Consider the following 22570-nt stretch of genomic DNA (forward strand, 5'->3'; position numbering starts at 1 on the left):
AAATGTTCTTTCGAGGTTTGCGTGGCAGCACTTGGTGCTGATAGAGATGTTCCTCTTTTTTTTTTTCAATTTTCCTCCTTTTTCTCTGAAGGGGTGCTCACCTCCCTGTTAGCTACAGGCCTCCTCTTGGCTTTCAAAACACCGTCGTAGTGAGGCTGGCGTTTCAGGTGGATGATAAGGTTTGACGTGTTGATGCGTAATGGGTTTTTTTTCTCCAGGCAGAATGTTTCCGGAAAATTTGGTGAAAATAGCACACAAAGAGCCTGATTTACTAAGATCCAAATACAATGCGCTAAACAGCATGTGCAATTTACAAAATAAAAAAATCACATTGGTATTATGGGGTATTGTTTGTATATATAAAAAAAAAAAAAAATTATTAATTTATTCCATTTTGGAGGAAGGCTTAACATAACAAAATGTGGGAAAAGTGAAGCTCTGTAAATACTTTCCGGATGGACTATATTAGCAAATCTGGCCCAACATTAGATTGCTTTTAGCGTGTTTTATGAACACAAATGAGAAGACTATCAAAGTAGACGCCCCACATTCTTGCATATTTCTGTGCGGCCTTGATGGAGGCTGTTTGAACTCCCCAGTCCCAAAGTTATTAATGTGCCAATGGGTCTGGGTCGGCTGGGCCGTAATTGGCCACAGTGTGTGTCTCTACGTCGCCCGTCTCGCCCGGCGTTATCGCGGCTCGCAGCTTGCTTTGTTACAACGTTGTGGTTTTACAGGAGACACAAAAAAAGGCCAGACAATGAATCAAGTGCTGCATCTGTATGTTTTTGTTCTTGTGCATTTGACTCTTGTCGGCGCCGTGACAAATCCCTTGCTCTACAGGCCCCAAATAGAGGATGAGGGAAAGTAAAAATATATATATAAAATTGGGAAGCACTTAATTACATCACATCAATCATTGTAAAAGAAACATTTCTGGTTTGACTTTTGCCGTCCTGCAAAGTGACGTTTTTCAGGCCCATTGAGGCTATGCAAGAAAACAAAAGTACAGGATCTATTAAAGGTTCCTGTTAAGCAAAAGTGACTTTTAAATGATGTTCAAAAAGTAATGTGTGCCGCAACAAGCTGTTTATAAACAGCAAATATAGAAAAATCAAGACAAAGCACTCCCAGGCAAAATGAACAATGCATTAAAGGGGTCATATTGTGATTTAACACACTTCCTTGTGGTCTAAATAATCTATAATAATGGTGAAAATATTGCGTACAAGTATGCAAAATCCCATTTATTCTGTTTCTTAACAAGCTGTTATAGTGTAGGTCTGCAACTAACGACTATTTTAATAGTCGATTAGTCAATGACTATCTTAACGATTATTCGACTAGTCAGATAATAAAGCGAACACATATTTTATGGCTCAAATTTTTCCATCAACTTTTTCAATGCAGCTTAAGTTATTTTAAGCTTACGAACAACAAAGATGACTAATTCATTCATAAATATATTTTTTTATACTGTAACTATGCTGCTCATTCAGTTGTTACAAAATTTAAATGATTATTCAAATGTATTCATTAAAAAGAAAGGAAATGCAATGTGCTAAAAAGAACAATTAACTTTATTTATGTATTTATAAAAAACAACAGTTAAAATAGCAATCAAAACGAACAACAAAACACAAAATCTAACTTCCTCAAAAAGAAAAGCATTTTGTGATGTTTAAAAAGCTGTACATTGGTGGATTGACTATTGATTAACTCTGGTCAGTTTTAGTACTCTAATAGAGTGGTCCCCAACCACCGGGCCGCGGCCCAGTACCGGTCCATGGATCGATTGGTACCAGGCCACACAAGAAATTAAAAAAAAAAAAAAAAAAAAATAATCTTTTTTTTTTTAAATTTTTTATTTTTTTTATTAAATCAACATAAAAAACACCAGATACACTTACAATTAGTGCACCAACCCAAAAAACCTCCCTCCCCCATTTACACTCATTCACACTCATTCACACAAAAGGGTTGTTTCTTTCTGTTGTTAATATTTCTGGTTCCTACATTATATATCAGTATAGGTCAATACAGTCTGCAGGGATACAGTTCGTAAGCACACATGATTGTATTTTTTTATGACAAAAAAAATACCATAACACCACCGACAGTGTGCTTTATAACCCGGTGCGGTTAATGTAAGGAATAGGTTTGGTTGAGCTCACCCACCTCGAAGCTATTTTATAATGATGTGTGACCAGTAAATGGCAGTCAAACATAAGAGCTTAGTGTAGCCTGCACTATGATGGGTCTCAAGTAAACAACACCTACATTTTAAATGTTTCATTGAAAATATAGAACATTACATACACCGCTCAAAAATCTATCTAAATGTTTTAGTACAAATTTGGTAAGCTATGAAGCCGCACCGCTTGATGGATTGTACTGTGCTTCAACATACGAGTATTGTTATGGTGTATGTATAAGGTAAGACATATTATCTGGCGTTTTGTTTCACAATACTATGCAAAAGCAACTTTTCTTACCTTCTGGTACCTGCTGATCTGTATTTAGGATCTGCGCAAATCCTGAAAAATTGCGCGCATCCGCCTTTGTAGTCCGCGCTGACCACGTAGTCGTTAAGCTTCTTCTTTTTCTCTATCTTCTTGTTATGGGACATTCATCCTCCGCTGTTGCCATTTCTAATATAAAGTAGTGTAAATGTATTACTTATATCTGCCAATAAACTCGCCATGAAAGCGCTAAAACATACCGGTATAGTGAGTTTACATTATTCACCCAAGGAACTTTAGTTATTACAGTTTTGGTTGGACGGTTTTTCACGGAACACATTTTCTGTGTTGTTGTTTCCGGATGAGGAGATGCTGCTCCGTGATTGAAATAAAGTCTGAATGTCATTAAAACAGTTAGCTCCATCTTTTGACACGTCTTCCACTCCCGTCCTTGCACGCTACACCGCTACAACAAAGATGATGGGGAGAAGACGCTGGCGAAGGCGAGCCACGTAAATAAGACCGCCCACAAAACGGCGCATCCGGAAGCGACTGTCAGAAAGTGGCTTGAAGATGATCTGTAAAACATAATCTATGCAACATTTTGACCAAAGAACCACCATTACATGTTATGTAGACCACAAGGAAGTGTTTTCAAGTTAGAAAAAAAAAATTAATACGACTCCTTTAATGCGCCCTATAATCTGGTGCGCCTTTTGTATGGAAAAAAAATCAAAAATAGACCATTAATAGGCAGTGCGCTTTATAATCCGGTGCGCCCTATGGCCTGGAAAATACGATAAGTGTGTACATGATTAATGCAATAATTTTTTGTATTAATCACATGAGTTAACTCTTTAATTTTGACAACTATAATATGAAATAAATATAGAATTAAAAAACAATCTTTATGTATTGATTAATTAATTCATGTTCCTATACTCACTTATGGTCTTGAGTTTTGGGTTGTAACCAAAAGCCGCTGCTCCTCCACGTTGAGAGGAGCCAGATGAGATGGTTCCGGCATCTGGTCAGCATGTCTCCCGGACGCCTTCCTGGGCAGGGTTTTAGGGCACGTCCGACCATTAGGATGCAACGAGGAAGACCCAGGACATGTTGGAGAGACTGTGTCTCCCACCTGGCCTGGGAGCGCCTCAGGACAAAGTAGCTGGGGAGAGGGAAGTCTGGGCTCCTCTGCTTAGGCTGCTGCCCCCGCAGTCTGACATTGGATAAGCGGAAGAAGATGGATGGATGCATTAATTGATTCATATAGAAATAAATACAATCTTTTTTTAAACATTAAAGTTATTTTTTGTGCACAGCCCTTCCTTGAATCTTCCCTCTGGCACTGTTAACAACAATGGCGATATCTAACATGTTGACAAAGACAATTTGGGATTAAGGCGGCTGTCTTGCTCAAAAGCAACAAGGCCTGGAGTTGCTGATAAACGATGAACCGCTTTCCGCTTATTGTCGCGTGACGTCGGTAAGTGCAGATAACAAGGAAACCGCTAATTTGTGTTTATTTTGGATTTCTGTGCGTGATCCTTTTCTTGCCCGTGCGCTCATTAATCATCCTGCTGCATTTTCGGAAGTATGCATCGCTTCCTATGTGGATGTTTTTCATAATTAATTCCCTCGAGGGATTAAAAAGTCCTCACAGGAGAGTTTGCATGTTATGTTTTATGCAGGCTGAAAAAAATCATGAAAGCAACATGCGTGGTACAAAAGTTCCCGGTTACCTCCCGCCGCCGGAACTCTTCGGGTTTGTTTACCCTCCGTCCGCTCTTCCGTCCTCTTCGCGGCCCTGACAGGATCTGATGGCTGTCAACGTCAATTACATGTTTGCTCCTCAGCTGTTTTTGTCTGAGGGGTTTCTGCCCTTCAGCGCCAAAGACATAAAGCATCTCATTACTTACAGTCCAAATTGAAGGCTCTCGCCGGAACATCTTGTTTTTCTCGTGCCACTTACTGCGACGGCATCTCCAAAAAGGTGTCGCAAAAAACAGAGCAAGAAGGCGGTAAACAGACGCTGCGGGAGGCCAGAATGTGTTTGTCATGCAGGAAGTGAGCGGGAGAAAGGTGGAAAAAGGGGCGCAGTATTTAAGCTTTCATAAGGGCATCCTCTGGAGATAGACCCACACAGACCTAGGAAAGCAGCCTTTATTTATAGTTCGAAAAAACAAAATGTATGATTTTATCGTATAAAAGAGATCAAATATCAGGGATGCAACCAATAAATCTAGAGTGAAGATTGTGAGTCTTTGCAAAATGGGTGCTTTCAGTTAGCAGTACTTGCGCAACACACTAACCGCCTACACATGCCCGTGTTTGTAATTGTCCGATAATTTTTGGGTCTACACAGATATCGATCATAACAATATCAAGTACAAGAGCTTTATCTTGTCGATACTACAATGATTACATCAAAAAATGAATCCTCACAGAATCTTTTTTAAATTTGTATTATGTTTATCAAGTAAGGAAATGCATTCCTGGACACATAAGGACTTTAAATATGACCAATGCATAAGACCCTGTAAGTACTTAGTATGGGATCGACACCCAAATTTGCAGTGTCATCCAAAACTAATGTAAAGTATCCAAACAACAGAAGAATAAGTGCTTCTTACATTTTAACAGAAGTGTAGGTTGAACGTGTTAAAACAGAAAATAACCAGATATTAACAGTAAATAGATTAATAATCCATCCATTTTCTACCGCTTGTCCCTCAAAATGATGACAAAATATTACAATGGGAAACAATATGTTACTGCATACGTCAGCAGCCAAATTATGAGCCTTTGTAAGCCGTTTGCTTACTCACTAATAAAAGAGAAGTTTTCAAGTATGTTTACTAATTTATTTAATGCCAAAATTCTTCTGTGATTACAATAAGAAACATACAGTATGTTTAATGTATCATAACAGTTTTTTGTTTAAATAAAGCCAATAGTGCCATATTTTGTGGTGCCTTTTATTTAGAAAAGTATCAAAATACATTTTGGTACAGGTACCAAATGATTGGTATCAGGACTACCCCAATCACAATATATTATTTTCAGTCTACCCCAGGGCAGCTGTGGCTACAAATGTAGCTTACCACCACCAGGTGTGAATGAATGATGGGTTCCCACTTCTCTTTGAGCGCTTTGAGTATCTAATAATAGAAAAGTGCGATATAAATTCTAATCCATTATTATTATTATTATTATTATTATTATTATTTGGTAAGTAAAAGATAATAGACTCAAAACAGGTTACAAAGCTCCCAATTAGATCCTGATGTATGCAGTAACATACAGCTTCATTTCTGGTTGTACTGTATTATTTCTCAAAATTATAATTTTTCTACTTGCTAATTTACTGTTGATATTGGGTTACTTTCTGTTGTAACACGGTTCTATTTACACTTCAGTAAAGTGTAATAAGAACTTATTCTTCTGTTGTTTGAATACTTTACATTTGTTTTGGATGATGCTACAAATTTGGGTATTGATCCAATATCAAGTAGTTACAGGGGCAGTATCGGTCATACCAATGCTGATACGGATTTTTAAGATCATTGAATGATTACATTTTTGGTCAAAATTATAATCAGACCAAAATGGCTGTGTAACAGAATGATTACATTCTATTAAATATTTACATTATTTCCTACTATAAGCTCTTATTTAAACCTCTTTATTTCTGCACTTAAAGTCCTTCTTACCGGAATCGACTTACTGGAATCGACTTCCACAATATCTGGTATCAATCATCAGCAGAGTGGTTTTTAAGAATAGACTTAGAGGATAAGTATTGCGGAAAGAGATGATTCTAGATTGTACCTAATGTCATGACTGGTTCATTTATGTTCTTTTGACTTATTTTTTACTTAAATTATTTCTTGTTTCTGGTTATTGTTTTTTTATTGATATTATCTTGATTTTGTATGTACTTTATTTCATATTTTATTCATTATGGTACTTTTTCGTCACTTAGAATATTATTTGTCTTTGGTACACTAATGGGTACCGGTATATTGTAGGCCATTGGTTCTTTGTTTTATTTTTGCAAAAAATATATATCTTTTTATATTGCTCTTTTTTATTTTTGGTATGAACAATAACTCCAAGTTATTGTTTTTTTGTTTTTTTGTTGTTGCTATTTTTGTATTACAACATTTAAATATTGATCATGTTGTACTGCATTTCAATCTTTTGTTTTGTGATTATGGGATGTTTTTTGCCTGGACCCCAGAAAGAATAGTCTCCACTGCAGTGTAGACTAATGGGGATCCTTAATCAACTAAACTAAACTTCTGTGTCCAGGAACTCCTTTCCTAGGTTTGCGAACAACAACAAAAATGACAAAATGTTTTGTAATAATAAAAATATAGATCTAATCATTACAGTATTGACGATATACGGCACTTATACTTGGTATTGTTACAGTCTGTATTCGTATTGAGCCACCCATTTTGTTCATGGCTTAGTAATATATAAGTTTAGCCATTCCTCGTCCTCCCATGATACGTGTAAGAAACGTTGCCATTATGGAGGCAAAGATTGGTGACTTAGAAGTGGCTTTACACTGTGGAGGGACGTTAGCTGCTGGCTTGATAACAAGGTGGCTACATTGGGATGGGCACACGTTTGTTCGCTTGTCATTTTGGGGAGAATGTGTCATCAATATGTATCATCAAGATATAACAATGGTTTTAAACGCTGTATTGGCAGCTAAAAGTATATCATTTATATATGCATACTAGGGTTGTACGGTATACCGGTATTTAGGGATGTCCCGATCCCGGTTTTTGCACTTCCGATCCGATACCGATATTGTTTTTGCATTTCCGATCCGATACCGATACTGACCGATACCGATACTGACCGATACTGGCCTATCCGAGCATGTATTAAAGTTTAAAGTTATTTAGCCTACTTAGTTGTCAGAATCATGTTGAAAAGGGTTTTAGTACTCTTGATAACAACTAGCCAGCTGAATTAGGGGAGTTTGACTAATACACAATGGTTGGTAACAAGAAACTGACCTGTTTATTCAAGGATAAACACAAAATAGACACAATTATACATGACAAACAGAAATGGCATCATTGAACTAGGGCTGGGCGATATGGCCTTTTTTTAATATTGCGATATTTTAAGGCCATATTGCGATACACGATATATATCTCGATATTTTGCCTTAGCCTTGAATGAACACTTGATGCATATAATCACATCAGTATGATGATTCTATGTGTTTTGATTGATTGATTGAGACTTTTATTAGTAGGTTGCACAGTGAAGTACATATTCCGTACAATTGACCACTAAATGGTAACACCCCACTAAGTTTTTCAACTTGTTTAAGTCGGGGTCCACTTAAATTGATTCATGGTACAGATATATACTATCATCATAATACAGTCATCACACAAGATAAAATCACATTGGATTATTTACATTATTTATAATCCAGGGTGTGGAGGGGGGCGCCGGATGTAAGTGTGAAAAAGACAGCCAAAAGAGTTTGATATGAGAATAAATCTAAAGTTAAAATATAGGGTAGAAATGCATCCATTTGCAGGAAATGTAGTAGTCTTGATTTTCAAAATTTTCTTTCAAGGCTTGCATGTCTACATTAAAACATTCTTCTTCATACTGCATTAATATATGCTACTTTTAAACTTTCATGCAGAGATTTTTTTTAAATGTCTCAAAAAAAAATTCAGTGTTGACAGCTAGATTTTTTGTGGACATGTTCCATAAATATTGATGTTAAAGATTTATTTTTTTGTGAATAAATGTTTGGAATTAAGTTCATGAATCCAGATGGATCTCTATTACAATCCCTAAAGAGGGCACTTTAAGTTGATGATTACTTCTATGTGTAGAAATCTTTATTTATAATTGAATCACTTGTTTATTTTTCAACAAGTTTTTAGTTATTTTTATATCTTTTTTTCCAAATAGTTAAAGAAAGACCACAACAAATGAGTAATATTTTACACTGTTATAGAATTTAATAAATCAGAAACTGATGACATAGTGCTGTATTTTACTTCTTTATCTCTTTTTTTCAACCAAAAATGCTTTGTTCTGATTAGGGGGTACTTGAATTAAAAAAATGTTCACAGGGGGTACATCACTGAAAAAGGTTGAGAACCACTGCCTTAGAGGGAGCGTTGCTCGCACGGCTGCGCTAGCATCACAGCTAACGTTAGCCATGCTGCTACCTCTCTGCTCGGGGAGGACGTGACAGTATGTGACGTATGACGTGACAGTATGTGACGTGTGTAAGAAGGTGTGCTTGCTGTCTGTGAGAAGCACAGACACAGAAAAGAGTGAGAAGAGCCTGTCGTGTAATGCCAGCAGCTAAAAGCAACTGCGTGAGAATTGTGGATGTGTTGGAAAACACGGACCGGAGTTTTTTTTTTAAACTGGATCTGGATCGGCATTTTCCCATGCCTTGCCGATACGCAATTTTTATCGGCAGCCGATCCGATCCAAATATCGGATCGGGACATCCCTACCGGTATTAGTATAGCACCGCGATACTAATGAATCATATTCGGTACTATACCGCTTCTAAAAAGTACCGGTCCCCCACATACAGACGAGCATGTTCGGCAGTACACAATCACGGAGTACTTACAAGCAGACACAGTGGGTAGACAGAAAAGGGAGAACGGACACATTTTGGGTTAATTCCTAAAGATAAAGGCGAAGTTATAACACTGAAACGCCCTCTGGAAAAGGTGCTTTAAGACATAACTAGCTAACTAGCGGCTAAAATCTATCCGCAGTCAGCAGTGTTGTAGCTACTTCAAAATCACTAATCCTTGTCTCCAAGACGACTAGCAAAGTACATTAATTTCAAGTATCATCCCTGTAGGATAAGTGATAGCTATACAGGCTTCACTACACACCGTAGCACCCCGGTCACATTACGTTGGATGTACTAAAACTGGTCTATAATTACCAATGGCGAGTCAGGGACAAGCGGTAGAAAATGGATGGATGGATGAATGGAGTCAAGATTTCACTGCGTCCAATCATTAACCATAAAGACGATCATTGTTACTTTAAACACACTACATACGTGAATGAAGGGCATACTTACTCAACAGCCATACATGTCACACTAAGGGTGGCCGTATGAACAATGCCAACACTGTCATAAATATGTCCCATAAAGTGAAACCACACTAAACAACAATGACAAACACATTTTGGGAGAATATTTGCAACACAACATTAACACTACAGAAAAAATTCCCCAGAATTCCCTGCAGCACCAACTCTTCCGGGACGCTATAATATAAACAAACGCCATTGGTGGATCTACACCTAACATCCACTGTAATGATACCAAGTACAATAGCGTATCTAGTTGATACTACTATGATTACATTGATATTTTTTAGCATCACAAAATCTTCTTTTGGTTTTTTTTAATTTATATTATGTTTATAAACTCAGGAAATATGTCCCTGGACACATGAGGACTTTGAATATGACCAATGTAAGATCCTGTAACTACTTGGTATCGGATTGATACCCAAATTTGTGGTATCATCCAAAACTAATGTAGAGTATCGAACAACAGAAGAATAAGTGATTATTACATTTTAACAGAAGTGTAGATAGAACATGTTAAAAGAGCAGATATTAAATGAACAAGTAGATTAATAATTTATTTTCTGCCACTTGTCCTTAATAATTTTGACACAATAATAGAATGGAAAATTACACAATATATTACTGCATACGTCAGCAGACTAATTAGGAGTCTTCGTTTGTTTACTTACTACTAAAAGACAAGTTGTCTTGTATGTTCACTATTTTATTTAAGGACAAACTTGCAATAAGAAACATGTTTAATGTACCCTAAGATTTTTTGTTAAAATAAAGCCAATAATGCAATTTTTTTGGTCGCCAAAACATTGGTATCGGGACAACACTAATATATATATATATATATATATATATATATATATATATATATATATATACACGTATGTATGTATATACACGTATGTATGTATATATATATGTGTATATATATATATATATATATATATATATATATATATATATATATATATATATATATATATATATATATATATATATATATAAATAATAGCTAGCTTGTATAGCTAATTTCTGTACACCAACTGACAAGAATATGAAAAAAGAAGCCGTGCTAAATATTCCAAAGACGACTGGCATGGTGTGTTTCTCAACAGTGAAGACCAACCAACTGCAGACCATCAAACGGGAGCTGACGCAGATCAAGACCAAGATCGATTCCCTGCTGGGTCGCCTGGAGAAGATTGAGAAGCAGCAGAGAGTCGAGTCCGGTGAGGTTTCACATTTGGACAATGCTGTGATAAACTGACGTTATTGTTCAATTGGGAAAAATAAGGTAAAATTAATTAATGTGATTTTTTTTTTTGTTATAGCAAACTAGTAAGGAGTGAATCAACAGAAATTTCACCTCAATTGATTCAAGATGTGATTAATTCTGATTAATAGCATTCATCTCTATTATCTTAATGACAGAAATTGGAATTTATCTCCTTTCAGAGGCTCAGAGGAAGTACGAGGACAACTGCGACTCGCTGCATGACGAGTCGGTGTCAGAGGCGGCGGAGAACTCCGGCGAGGAGGCCGGCGGGGGAGCGCTGGACGTGGAGGCCGGCGAGATGAGCGACTGCGGCGAGGACGACTACGACGAAGAGGACGAGGAGGGCGGCCGCCACCGTCTGGTAAGAGCCGACGCTTTTGACGGCAGGGGGGGCTGAAGGGAGGAAGGCGACTCGGGAACATCTCAAGAGGCGGTCCTCTTTGTCTCTTCAAAGTTAATTTGGCCAGAATTATTCATGGCCGCACATCTGAGAGCGAGAGAGACGGAAGGCGAGCGCGCACAGACTGACACTTCCTCTCTGTCGAAATATCAAACAGGCTCACACAGAGCAGGGCCCGCTGTGAGGGTTGACATGGAGGATGAAGGACTCATCGGAGGCTCAAGTTTCACTTTAGACAACTTGAATAATTCTGCAACACTCAAATGAAAATATTGTAAATGCACCCATCAACTTCTCTTTTCAACGAACCGGCGCGTGATCTACAATACTAATTGGCACACTGGTGTTAACAGCTGTGGCTGTAGGCAACTTCCTGATGTAACTTACAAACGTGAAATATCTGCAAAATAGCATAGATCCACGTTTTTAAACATTAATTTTAGAGTCAAAATATGACTTCCTTTTTTTAATGAAATATTAATAGAAATACGATCTAAACCACAGGTGTCAAACTCAAGGCCCGGGGGCCAATTCTGGCCCGCCACATAATATTTTTGGGGCCCGCCACATCATTTAATATGACCTTTCACATCATTCTTAAGTGCTCCGCCATATCATTCTAATATGGCCCGCCACACCATTCTAGCGTGGCCCATCGTATCATTATATTGGGGCCGCCACATCATTCTAATGTGATCCGCCACGTCATTTTATTATGGCCTGCCATATCATTTTAAAGTAGCCTTTCACATTATTTTAATTTGCTCCGCCACATCATTCTAAAATGGCCCATCGCATCATTATATTGTTGCCGCCAAATAATTTTCTTGTGGCTCGCCACATCATTTTAATTTGGCCCGTCACATAATTTTCAAGTGGCCCACCACATTATACTAATGTGACCCGCCACATCATTTTATGTGGTCCACTACATAATTTAATTTGAACATTGCCCTTCATATAATTTTATGTGGTCCTCCTCGTTATTTCTGTTGCCAGCCACTGCTTTTTTTATGTAGCCAGCCATGTCTTTTTAACGTGGTCCACCACGGTTTGGATGTGGCCAGCCACATCTTTCTAAAGTAGCCCACTAAATCATTTTATGTTGTCCATCACGTTGTTTATGTGGCCATCCACATTTTTTTGATGTGGTCAGCTACATCTTTTTTATGTAGCCAGCCACATCTTTTTAATGTGGTCCAGCACATTGCTTATATGGCCAGCTACATCATTTTAATTTGCCCCATCACATCATTTTATTGTGGACTGCCAGATCATTTTCAGGTGGCCCACCACACAATTCTAATGTGGCTCGCCACATAATTTTATGTGGTCCACTACGTAATTTAATGTTGTCTGCCAAGTAATTTGAACATTGCCCTTCATATCATTTTATGTGGCCCTCCACTTTATTTCTGTGGTCAGCTACATCTTTTTTTAAGTAGCCAGCCACATCTTTTTAATGTGGTCAGCCACGTTTTTGATGTGGCCATCCACATCTTTTTAAAGTAGCCCACTAAATAATTTTATGTGGTCCACCACGTTGTTTATGTGGCCATCCACATTTTTTAAAGTGGTCCTCCACATTACTTATATGGCCAGCCACATCATATTTAATTTGGCCCGTCACATCATTTCATTGTGGACTTGCCACATAATTTTGAAGTGGCCCACAACACAATTCTAATGTGGCTTGCCACATCATATTATGTGGTCTACTACATCCTGTAATTGAATGTAGCCAGCCAGCCATATCTTTTTAATGTGGTCCACCACGTTTTTGAAGTGGCCAGCCACATCTTTTTAATGTAGCCCACTAAATCATTTTATGTGGTCCACCATGTTGTTTATGTGGCCATCCACATCTTTTTTATGTTACCAGCCACATCTTTTTGATGTGGTCCACCACATTATTTATATGGCCAGCCACATCTTTTTTAAAGGGACCCACCAAATAATTTTATGTGGTCTACCACATAGCATAGCATCATTAACAAAGAAAGGAGAAATATGTATATACAGTATAAAACAATTTGTATATACCGTATTGTCCGCACTATAAGGCGCACCGGATTATAAGGTGCACCTTCAATGAATGGCATATTTCACAACTTTGTTCATATATAAGGCGCACCGGATTATAAGGCGCACCTATGCATCCATTAGATGGAGCTGCGCTAAAGGGAATGTCAACAAAACAGTCAAACTTTATTAATAGATTACAAACCAGCATTCTGACAACTCTGTTCACTCCCAAAATGAATAAACATCTGTTTTGTTATTTTCCCCGAGGTAAAGTCAGTGACGTGGTGTTCTGTTTATCTTTTAACAACAGCAAGGTGTAACATGTAGTGCAACATTTATATCACACAGTGGGGGGGAACTTTTCCCTGATTCAATAAACACGTAAAAAACAGTGATACTGTTACGGTAAATCAAACGTTAGTGCAATCACAATATAGTAACACACACAATAGTGCAGAGCAATAACAATATATCAATAACTCAACATTGCTCAAACGTTAATGTCACACAACACAACACACAAAATAAACATGTAAAGCTCACTTTATGAAGTTATTCCTCATCCACGAATCCCTCGAATTCTTCTTTTTCAGTGTCCGAATTAAACACCATTGATTTGTTTATGTTAAATTCTCTCGCTGCTGCTCTATTCCCGTGTTCTACTGCGTGACTGATCGCCTTAAGTTTAAACTCTGCGTCGTAAGCCTGTCTCTTAATAGGAGCCATTTTTGGGTTAGAAGCGCTTCTTCTTCTACGGGGGAAAATGAACTCGGCGGCTGCTTACCATAGAAGAAGAACTTCTTCTACGGGGGAAAAATAAGTTGGCGGCTGCTTACCATAGTTGCGAGACCTAAACTTTATGAAACTGAAGTTTAGGTTTGTTGTGGCTCAATATTAGTCCATATATAAGGCGCACCGGATTATAAGGCACACTGTCAGCTTTTTAGAAAATTGGAGGTTTATAGGTGCGCCTTATAGTGCGGAAAATATGGTACAGACATGTACATTTGTAAACTGTACAAAGTGCAAAAATGTAGCTTAAAATGTACTTTTTAATTTTATTTTCATAGCTGTTTTTTATTTTTACACTGTTCCAATTTTTCATTTTACAGTAGGTCTGACAGTTGTGTGCTATGCTGCTGCCGTCTTGTCTGTTGGAACCTTGTTTTACCTGGGGCCACATGCAGTTACGGTATTTTTCGGAGTTTAAGTCGCACCGGAGTATAAGTCGCACCTGCCGAAAATGCTTAATAAAGAAGGAAAAAAACATATATAAATCGCACTGGAGCCCGGACAAACTATGAAAAAAACTGCGACTTATAGTCCGAAAAATACGGTAGATCTCATTTAAAAAGAGCAACATAAAGACAGATGAGGAATGTATGTTTGTATTATTCATGTAACATTAGGGTTGAATCAAATCAATATTTTTGGATTCTTTTGTAGCTCCTAATGTTAACTGGCTAGCACCCCTTTGGCTAAATCCTGCAATTACAAGTCACGCTGGTCAGTCTGCTAGCTAGATTTAGTGAGTAAAACTTTAAAAAAGTCCCCTGGCACGCTTATAAATTGTTGTTTAATAGCTGTGGCCTTTAAAATCTATCAAACATGTCTTTTTTATTAGTTCATTTCAGGTGCTTTGTCAAAGGGAGACATCAAAGCAATAATTGGCAGTTCGAGCTGCGCCGCGGGCCTTTCCATCATGTCATATGTATTAGCCGGTAGCCTGCGGACCGTGAAAGCTAATGAGGGACATTACACAAGATTTATTTCTTTCCCAAAAGTTGTATCGATCGCGATAAAATAACCTTCAGTGTGTATTCTGTTTTTCACTTTCTAACTCGAGCTCCTCTCTCCTTTTCAGATAGAGAACCACATTTCGGATATTGACAACTGAAATGAGGTAAGCGGCTATTCGAGTGTCCCTCGAGCTTTATGTCCGCTCGACTGTTTCTCTTAAGATTCTTTAATTAGTAATAAGCTGCGTGACATTTGGTAGACCACTGAAGGGACGCTAATGCCCCACTTTATAAAAAGAAGCTGTCAACATAGTCTATTGGCCCGCAACTAGACGTAAACATTTCATTTAGCTTAAATGTGATGGAGAAAGTAGTTTGGTTATTGGTGGCATAGCTTAGCTTAAGAAGAAAACTTCTTATTAAACTCATATTTAGGGCAGCCGTTTAGCTTAGCTTGCGACTGTGTAAGAAACTGCTCGGCCAATACAAGTAAATATGCCTAATTTAGTCATTTCATTATTGCTTAGCTTCCGAAGATTCCAAGAAACATTAGTATACACTTAGTATAACAGCTTCGCGTCACTTGGATATTGTTAGCTTAGTTTCACATAGCTTTACAAAGTCAACATATTCCTGGGAACCCTTGTCCTCTGCATTGGACATTTGTGTTTTGCATACCAGGGCTATTTTTTTTTTCAGGAAATTTGACTCAAAAAGACCAAAAACAGCAGTACAGTAAATACAAAAACATTATATGTTTGGTTATTTGATTATTGTTTGCATAGCTTAGCATCCGAGGATTCCAGGAAACTTTAGCATAACAGCTTTAACGTCATTAGGATATTTTTAGCTTCATTTTATATAGCGGGCAGCACGGTGGAAGAGGGGTTAGTGCATCTGCCTCACAATACGAAGGTCCTGAGTAGTCTTGGGTTCAATCCCAGGCTCGGGATCTTTCTGTGTGTAGTTTGCATGTTCTCCCCGTGACTGCGTGGGTTCCCTCCGGGTACTCCGGCTTCCTCCCACCTCCAAAGACATGCACCTGGAGATAGGTTGATTGGCAACACTAAAATTGGCCCTAGTGTGTGGATGTGAGTGTGAATGTTGTCTGTCTATCTGTGTTGGCCCTGCGATGAGGTGGCGACTTGTCCAGGGTGTACCCCGCCTTCCGCCCGATTGTAGCTGAGATAGGCTCCAGCGCCCCCGCGACCCCAAAGCGAACAAGCGGTAGAAAATGGATGGATGGATGGATTTTATATAGCTTACGAAAGTCAACATCTTCCTGAGAACCCGCGTTCCCTGCATTGGACATTTCTGTTTTGCATAACAAGGCTAATTTTTGCTGAAATTTGTTCCAAAAACAGCACTACAGTATATACAAAAACATTTTACGTTTGGTTATTTGATTATTGTTAGCATAGCTTAGCGTCAGAGGATTCTAAGAAACATTAGCATAAACTTATGTACATAGCGTCATTTGGATATTATTAGCTTTGTTTTACGCATACTTGCCCTCCGAGACCTCCAAATTCGGGAGATTTGGGGGGTATATATTTTCAAGTATTTCTTTTATATATATATATATATATATATATATATATATATAATCCGTTGATGAATGAGTATATCCGTTCGGCCAATGGAGAAGTCTGATCTACAAAATGTGCAGGCAGCATACCCCTTCCCCTTCGAGCTGTCCTGGATGAACTGAAATTATTTTTTGCAATCATTTTGGAACTTGCAAGCGTACTTCTTCTTCTTAATCGTCGTCACCATGTCTCTTCTTCGTTCTTCTGCTTCGTCTGTTATGTTTTTGGACATTACTACTTGCCGTAGTTTTGAAGCAATGCATGATGGGAATCCGGATGTTGTGTGTCAGTGTATTAACGTGCCGGCTGGAATAAACACACGCTGAGAAATAGCTCCGTGCCTGCCTACTTTATGGGTTATAGATAAACCTATGGATAACGGAGACATATATAATAGTCTTCTTTTCAGGTGAGAGAGGACGCTAAAGGCAGGGCCTTTAAGGCAAGCCCCCAACATTGTTGTCCGGGTGGAAATCGGGAGAAATTCGGGAGAATGGTTGCCCCGGGAGATTTTCGGGAGGGGCACTGAAATTCGGGAGTCTCTCAGGATAATCGGGAGGGTTAGCAAGTATGGTTTTACGTAGCTTAACAGAGTCAACATCTTCCTGGGAACCCGCGTCCTCTGCATTTGACATTTGTGTTTTGCATACCAGGGCTATTTTTTTCTGAAATTTGACTCAAAAAGACCAAAAACATCAGTACTGTAAATACAAAAAGACCTCATGTTTGGTTATTTGATTATTGTTAGCATAGCTTTTAACCTCCGAGGATTCTAAGAAACATTAGCATAAACTTAGCATAACAGCTTAGCGTCATTTGGATATTGTTATCTTTGTTTTACGGAGCTTAACAGAGTCAACATCTTCCTGAGAACCCACGTCCCCTGCATTGGACATTTCTGTTTTGCACAACAAAGCTATTTATTCTTAAATTTGGCCAAATAAAGACCAAAAACAGCTGTAGCGTATATACAAAAACATCTCATGTTTGGTCATTTGGTTATTGTTAGCATGGTTTGGCTTCGAGTGTATTTTTTAGCTTAACTTTGTTTTTCCAACACAATTAAACAGGTTGAATTTAGTCATTTGATTACTGTTAGTATTGTTTAGCTTCAAGTATACCATAATACACAGTTAACTTATGTAAACAATTTTAAAAAGATAATAACTGTTTGTTGTTGTTATCATAATTTAACTTAGCAGACTTAATCAATATACCGTATTTTTCAGAGTATAAGTCGCACCGGAGTATAAGTCGCACCTGCCGAAAATGCATAATAAAAAAAGAAAAAAACATATATAAATCGCACTGGAGCCCGGCCAAACTATGAAAAAAACTGCGACTTATAGTCCGAAAAATACGGTAGGTTATTTTTAACGTATCTTTGTTCAGACAACACAATTACACAGGTCAAGTTTAGTCATGTGATTATTTTTAAAATAACTTTGCTTTGAGTGTACAATTAATAGACAGTTAGCTTATCTTGATTAAAGTAATAATTTGTTGTTGTTTGCATGATTTAGCTTAGCATACCTAATTAATAAAAGTCACGTGTAGTCACTAAGTTATTCTTAATTTAGCTTTGTTGAACCAGCACAATGTAGTAATTTGATTTTTGTTAGCATAGCTTTGCTTTGAGTATGCCAGCAGTACACAGTTAGTTTATCTGAATTATTTTTATTTTAAAAAAAAACTTTTAAAAAACACACCGTATTTTTCGAACCATAGGGTGCATTGGATTAAAAGGCGCACTACCGATGAGCGGGTCTATTCAGGTCTTTTTTCATACAAAAGGCGCACCGGATTATTAAATTAAAGTAAATTAAAGTACCAATGATTGTCACACACACACTAGGTGTGGCGAGATTATTCTCTGCATTTGACCCATCACCCTTGATCACCCCCTGGGAGGTGAGGGGAGCAGTGGGCAGCAGCGGTGGCCGCGCCCGGGAATCATTTTTGGTGATTTAACCCCCAATTCCAACCCTTGATGCTGAGTGCCAAGCAGGGAGGTAATGGGTCCCATTTTTATAAGGTGCATTAAAGGGATCATATTATGATTTTTTTTCTAAATTTAAAACACTATCTTGTGCTCTACATAACAGGTAATGGTGGTTATTTTGTGAAAATGTTGCATAGATTATGTTTTACAGATCATCTTCAAGTAGCTTTCTGAGCGTCTCTTCGGGATGCGCTGTTTTGTGGGCGGTCTTACCTACGTGGCTCACCTTCGACAGCGTCATCTTTGTTGTTGCGGTGTAGCGTGCAAGGACGGGAGTGGAAGAAGTGTCAAAAGATGGAGCTAACTGTTTTAATAACATTCAGACTTTACTTAAATCAATAACGGAGCAGCATCTCCTCATCCGTGGCTCACGAGTGCAACAAAAACACTGGAAATGTGTCCCGTGAAAAACCGTCCGACCGGAATCCTCTAATAACTCAAGTTCCGTGGGTGAATTATGTAGACTCAGTACAGTTTTTAGCGCTTTGTAAGCTAGTCTACTGACAGATATAAATACGAACTTTACACTACTTTATATTAGAAATGGCAACAGTGGAAGATGATTGCCACATAAGAAGGTAGAGAAAAAGAAGAAGCTTGACTACGGCGTTGGCACGGACTACGATGGCGTACGCACGCACATTTTCAGTACTTATGCAGATCCCAAATACACATCAGAAGGTAAGAAAAGTTGGTTATGCATAATATTGCGAAACAAAACGGCAAGTAATATGTCTGCTAATAGGTGCCATTTTGCGGTCCTTATACACACACCACAGTAATACTCGTATGTTTAATGCGCCGACAATCCATCAAGCGGTGCTGTCACGACTTGGTCCTTGGGGTTGGTTTTTCCGGAAGGCAACGGAAAGTTGGCTCGGGCGTGTGTGAAGATATATGCTACTATGCTATTGCCTCTCACGCCCCCCCCAAACACACACAGATCACAGTCTATATACCGTATTTTTTGGAGTATAAGTCGCACCGGAGTATAAGTCGCACCTGCCGAAAATGCATAATAAAAAAGGAAAAAAACATATATAAGTCGCACTGGAGCCCGGCCAAACTATGAAAAAAACTGTGACTTATAGTCCGAAAAATACGGTACAAAAATAACTCACACTTGACCATTTTATTATTCTTAGTTTAGTTTACATTAGATTTACTAAAAACATTTTCTTCCAACCAGGCATCTCAAAAATGTCCTGTTCTTCCTATTTTCCTTTCACTTTCATCAAAATTCTACCAGCATTCTCCCTGAAAATCCCCTATTGAAGGTCGTGAGAGAAAGTGTGAGAAATGTTCCTGCTGAGAAGAACCCCAATAAATCGTGTCCGGCAGGATTAGCGTACGGCGGAGATATTTTACAAAGATAATCCTCCTCAGATTCACAACGGTCTAAATAGCTGTCATGTCTCTTATCACGTGTTTGCTTTTCTCTCGCTTCAGGAAATTGTCCCGAATTCATCATTCCTTTCATGAGGCGGAGAGAGGGAGGATCAGCGAAGTATCCAGAGTGACCGGACGGACTTGAAGAGACGCCCACGAGTGGGCAGCAAATGTGGCGTATGTAAAAAAAAAAAATTTAAAAAAAAATTACAATTTACCACAATGTTGTGCTGTTGTCGTATCCCACGGGGATACTTGGGATGTGGTTTTGCGTACGCGGAACATTTTCTTAATGTGAATAAAATTTATTTATTCACATTTTGTGTGTTTGCGTCTTCTCAACATGCGCTAAAGTATTTATTTTAAAGCTTAATTTTGGTCCGCCTCCAGTCTTCAACAACTCAATGTGTTTCTCTCTCCCGCCCCCCCCACCGACACAATTGATATTTGCAGTGTGTAATTTGGATTGGACGGATCAATTTAATGACCTACCGGTAATTCTTGAGTTAGCGCAGAAGCTAATAGTTAGCTTTATTATGCGTTGTTGCCATCACTTCTGACGCGGCCAATCTTCAGAAAAACTAGAAGGTGGTCGCTAGCTAGCAACCCTCCGAAATGGCAACTAGAGCAGTGATTCTCAAACTAGTGGTACCCAGGCACCATCTGATGGTACGCAAAAGAATCACCTAATTACGTATTTTTCGGACTATAAGTCGCAGTTTTTTTCATAGTTTGACCGGGCTCCAGTGCGACTTTTATATGTTTTTTTTCCTTTTTTATTATGCATTTTCAGCAGGTGCGACTTATACTAAGGTGCGACTTATACTCCGAAAAATGCGGTATATATTCAAACACAGTATTACTGTTCAAACTGTGTGTAATGTTACATTGGCCAGAAATATTCAATATACTTGGTAAATAAAACCTCTGCCTTGTTTTTCATTAATATTTAGGCCTACTATGCTACTGTACTTTAATGTTTAGTCATTATGGTGGTACTTGGAGAGCCAAGCGTTTTCTGAGGTGGTACTTGGTGAACAAAGTTTGGGAACCGCTGAACTAGAGTATTATTTATAGTACTAAGCATACTTTACACCTGCCAGCTATTACCGAAACAAAACACAAAAAATACCGACTGGAGATTAATGTGTGTGCTGGCACTTTAAATCCAAGGTCAGCAAGATTATTTGTCATTATGGATGGATTAACAATTATTTTATTTTCAGTGTTAAAATATTGTTTTTTTTTTAAATTGTGAGAGCGTAAGAGCGAGTGTGGTCATTTTTATGCCCTTTTTTTTTTTGGCTCGACATCCTCTCCCTGTGTAAGTAGTGGTTACCATGGAAACAGCAGCTAGACTAGACTGTCAATCAACAACAGTATACTGACTGAGTCCGTGTGTGAGTGAGTGACTTCGGGCTTTGTTAGAGACGCGAAAAACTGTTGTATAAAGAAGAAAAAAAAACAAAATGTTAAATTTTTTGTATAAATATTTTTATCAAAAGGCATGTTTAATGTAACTTTGTATTTTCAGTTGATGTACAAAAAAAGAGGAAAACTACGATATATGACAGCAGCTGTAAGGCCAGAAAGTTCATTTAGCCATTGTGTACATAAATATTTGTGTTCCTCTGATTCAATAAAGTTTGTGTGACGTTTAATTAAACCAGTGTTTTAATGGACACGCAAGTACTATGAAAGATGAGTGCCAATTACACAGTTTTCCTCAAGTGTCAAAAAGTTTTTGCGGAAATGCGAAGAGATAAGCCACAAATGTATGTTGAGAGGAGTCAACAAACCGCTATTGGGCATCAACTGCATTTATTTTGTGAATACTGAGAAACCAGCAGCAACGCTAATGCGACCGTGTGTCAGGCAATGTATGGTGAGAATGCTGAGACATTATTGACTCTCAAATTCAAATTCATGCTCTTGTCAAGGAGGTATGCTGAGTATTCACTGTAATGGAATAGGATAGGGTAGACTTTATTCATCCCACCATGGGGAAGTTATGTGGTTGCAGTGAAGATACTAAAAGGCTAAAATATAAGGTAAATTACATGAGAGGTCAATATAAAAGACATTAAAAAAGAGCACAGAGCTGATGCAACCAGTGCCACTTCAGTGGTACCGTTTCTACATACAGCTACAACAGTAAAACACAATGGAAAAAAAAGCAAATTAGCAAAATATATATGGTGCACATACTATTGCACCATGCATAGACCAGAGACAGGAACAGACTCAACAAAGCAACCAAGAGAGCCAGCTTAGCAGGCACAAGACATTGAAACAACTTTGAGAACTTGTTGACTGAGGTCCTGACATTAAGCAACACGAACATAACGTTGAAACGACATGCTTTTTGACAACGTTTAATCAATCTTGGGTTCTGACTTTGATTTGACCGTTGAAATTTGGTCATGTTCCAACCAATATTCGACAACACAACTACAATGTTGAAACAACGTGCTTTCTGACGTTTATTCAACGTCAGGTTGTGACGTTGATTTGACCATTGAAATTAGGTCATTTATCAACCAACAACGTGGATCCAACATTG

General features: G+C 38.2%; 1 protein-coding gene across 6 annotated transcripts in view; it reads left to right on the forward strand.

Moving 5' to 3' along the window:
- LOC133609544 (RNA-binding Raly-like protein) overlaps positions 1-21673 on the forward strand; it is a 324683-nt gene extending 303010 nt beyond the window's left edge. For all 6 annotated transcript variants that reach the window (XM_061965202.2, XM_061965203.1, XM_061965199.2 and 3 more), the window contains 4 exons: positions 10703-10816; positions 11043-11224; positions 15153-15191; positions 20068-21673. In XM_061965202.2, the coding sequence (XP_061821186.1) occupies positions 10703-10816; positions 11043-11224; positions 15153-15185 (329 nt within the window). In that variant the 3' untranslated portion in view covers positions 15186-15191; positions 20068-21673. The remainder of the gene's footprint in view (positions 1-10702; positions 10817-11042; positions 11225-15152; positions 15192-20067) is intronic.
- The last annotated feature ends 897 nt before the right edge of the window (positions 21674-22570 follow it).

This window comes from Nerophis lumbriciformis, linkage group LG07 (genome assembly GCF_033978685.3).
Source record: "Nerophis lumbriciformis linkage group LG07, RoL_Nlum_v2.1, whole genome shotgun sequence".
NCBI lineage: Eukaryota > Metazoa > Chordata > Actinopteri > Syngnathiformes > Syngnathidae > Nerophis > Nerophis lumbriciformis.